The sequence below is a fragment of the Galeopterus variegatus genome, unplaced genomic scaffold (genome assembly GCF_000696425.1).
Source record: "Galeopterus variegatus unplaced genomic scaffold, G_variegatus-3.0.2 Scaffold177592, whole genome shotgun sequence".
In the NCBI taxonomy this organism is placed as follows: Eukaryota; Metazoa; Chordata; class Mammalia; order Dermoptera; family Cynocephalidae; genus Galeopterus; species Galeopterus variegatus.
The window spans coordinates 1-503 of record NW_007903703.1 but is presented as its reverse complement, the minus strand read 5'-3'; the positions used below and the strand labels follow the sequence as shown (position 1 = coordinate 503).

The 503-nt window shown below is 40.0% G+C and overlaps 1 protein-coding gene across 1 annotated transcript; it reads left to right on the top strand.

Annotated features, from left to right (window-relative positions):
* Positions 1-5: 5 nt before the first annotated feature.
* LOC103584889 (zinc finger protein 420-like) lies at positions 6-425 on the top strand (the record flags this gene model as incomplete). The annotated part of the gene is made up of 1 exon (XM_008565704.1): positions 6-425. A coding segment is annotated over one exon (420 nt), but the record flags the coding sequence as incomplete, so codon positions are not given.
* Positions 426-503: the final 78 nt, after the last annotated feature.

The window sequence follows — 503 nt, the reverse complement described above, 5'->3', positions numbered from 1 at the left end:
ACACAGGTGAGAAACCATATGAATGTATTGAATGTGGAAAAAACTTTCATGAGAATTCAAATCTCAGTGAGCATCAGAGAATTCACACAGGTGAGAAACCATATGAATGTAGTGAATGTGGGAAAACTTTTCACAGGAAGTCTCTCCTCAGTGGACATCAGAGAATTCACACAGGTGAGAAACCATATGAATGTAGTGCATGTGGAAAAACCTTTCACAGAAAGTCACACCTCAGCAGGCATCAGAGAATTCACACAGGTGAGAAACCATATAAATGTAGTGAATGTGGAAAAACCTTCCTTGAGAAGTCAGATCTCCGCAAGCATCAGAGAATTCAAACAGGTGAGAAACCATATGAATGTAAAGATGTAGAAAAACTTACTCCAGTAAATCATGCCTCAGTGTACATCAGGGAACTCACACCAGTGAGAAACCATATGAGTGTAGTCAATGTGGGAAAACCTTTCACAGAAAGTCAGTCCTCACCAGACATCAGAGAATTC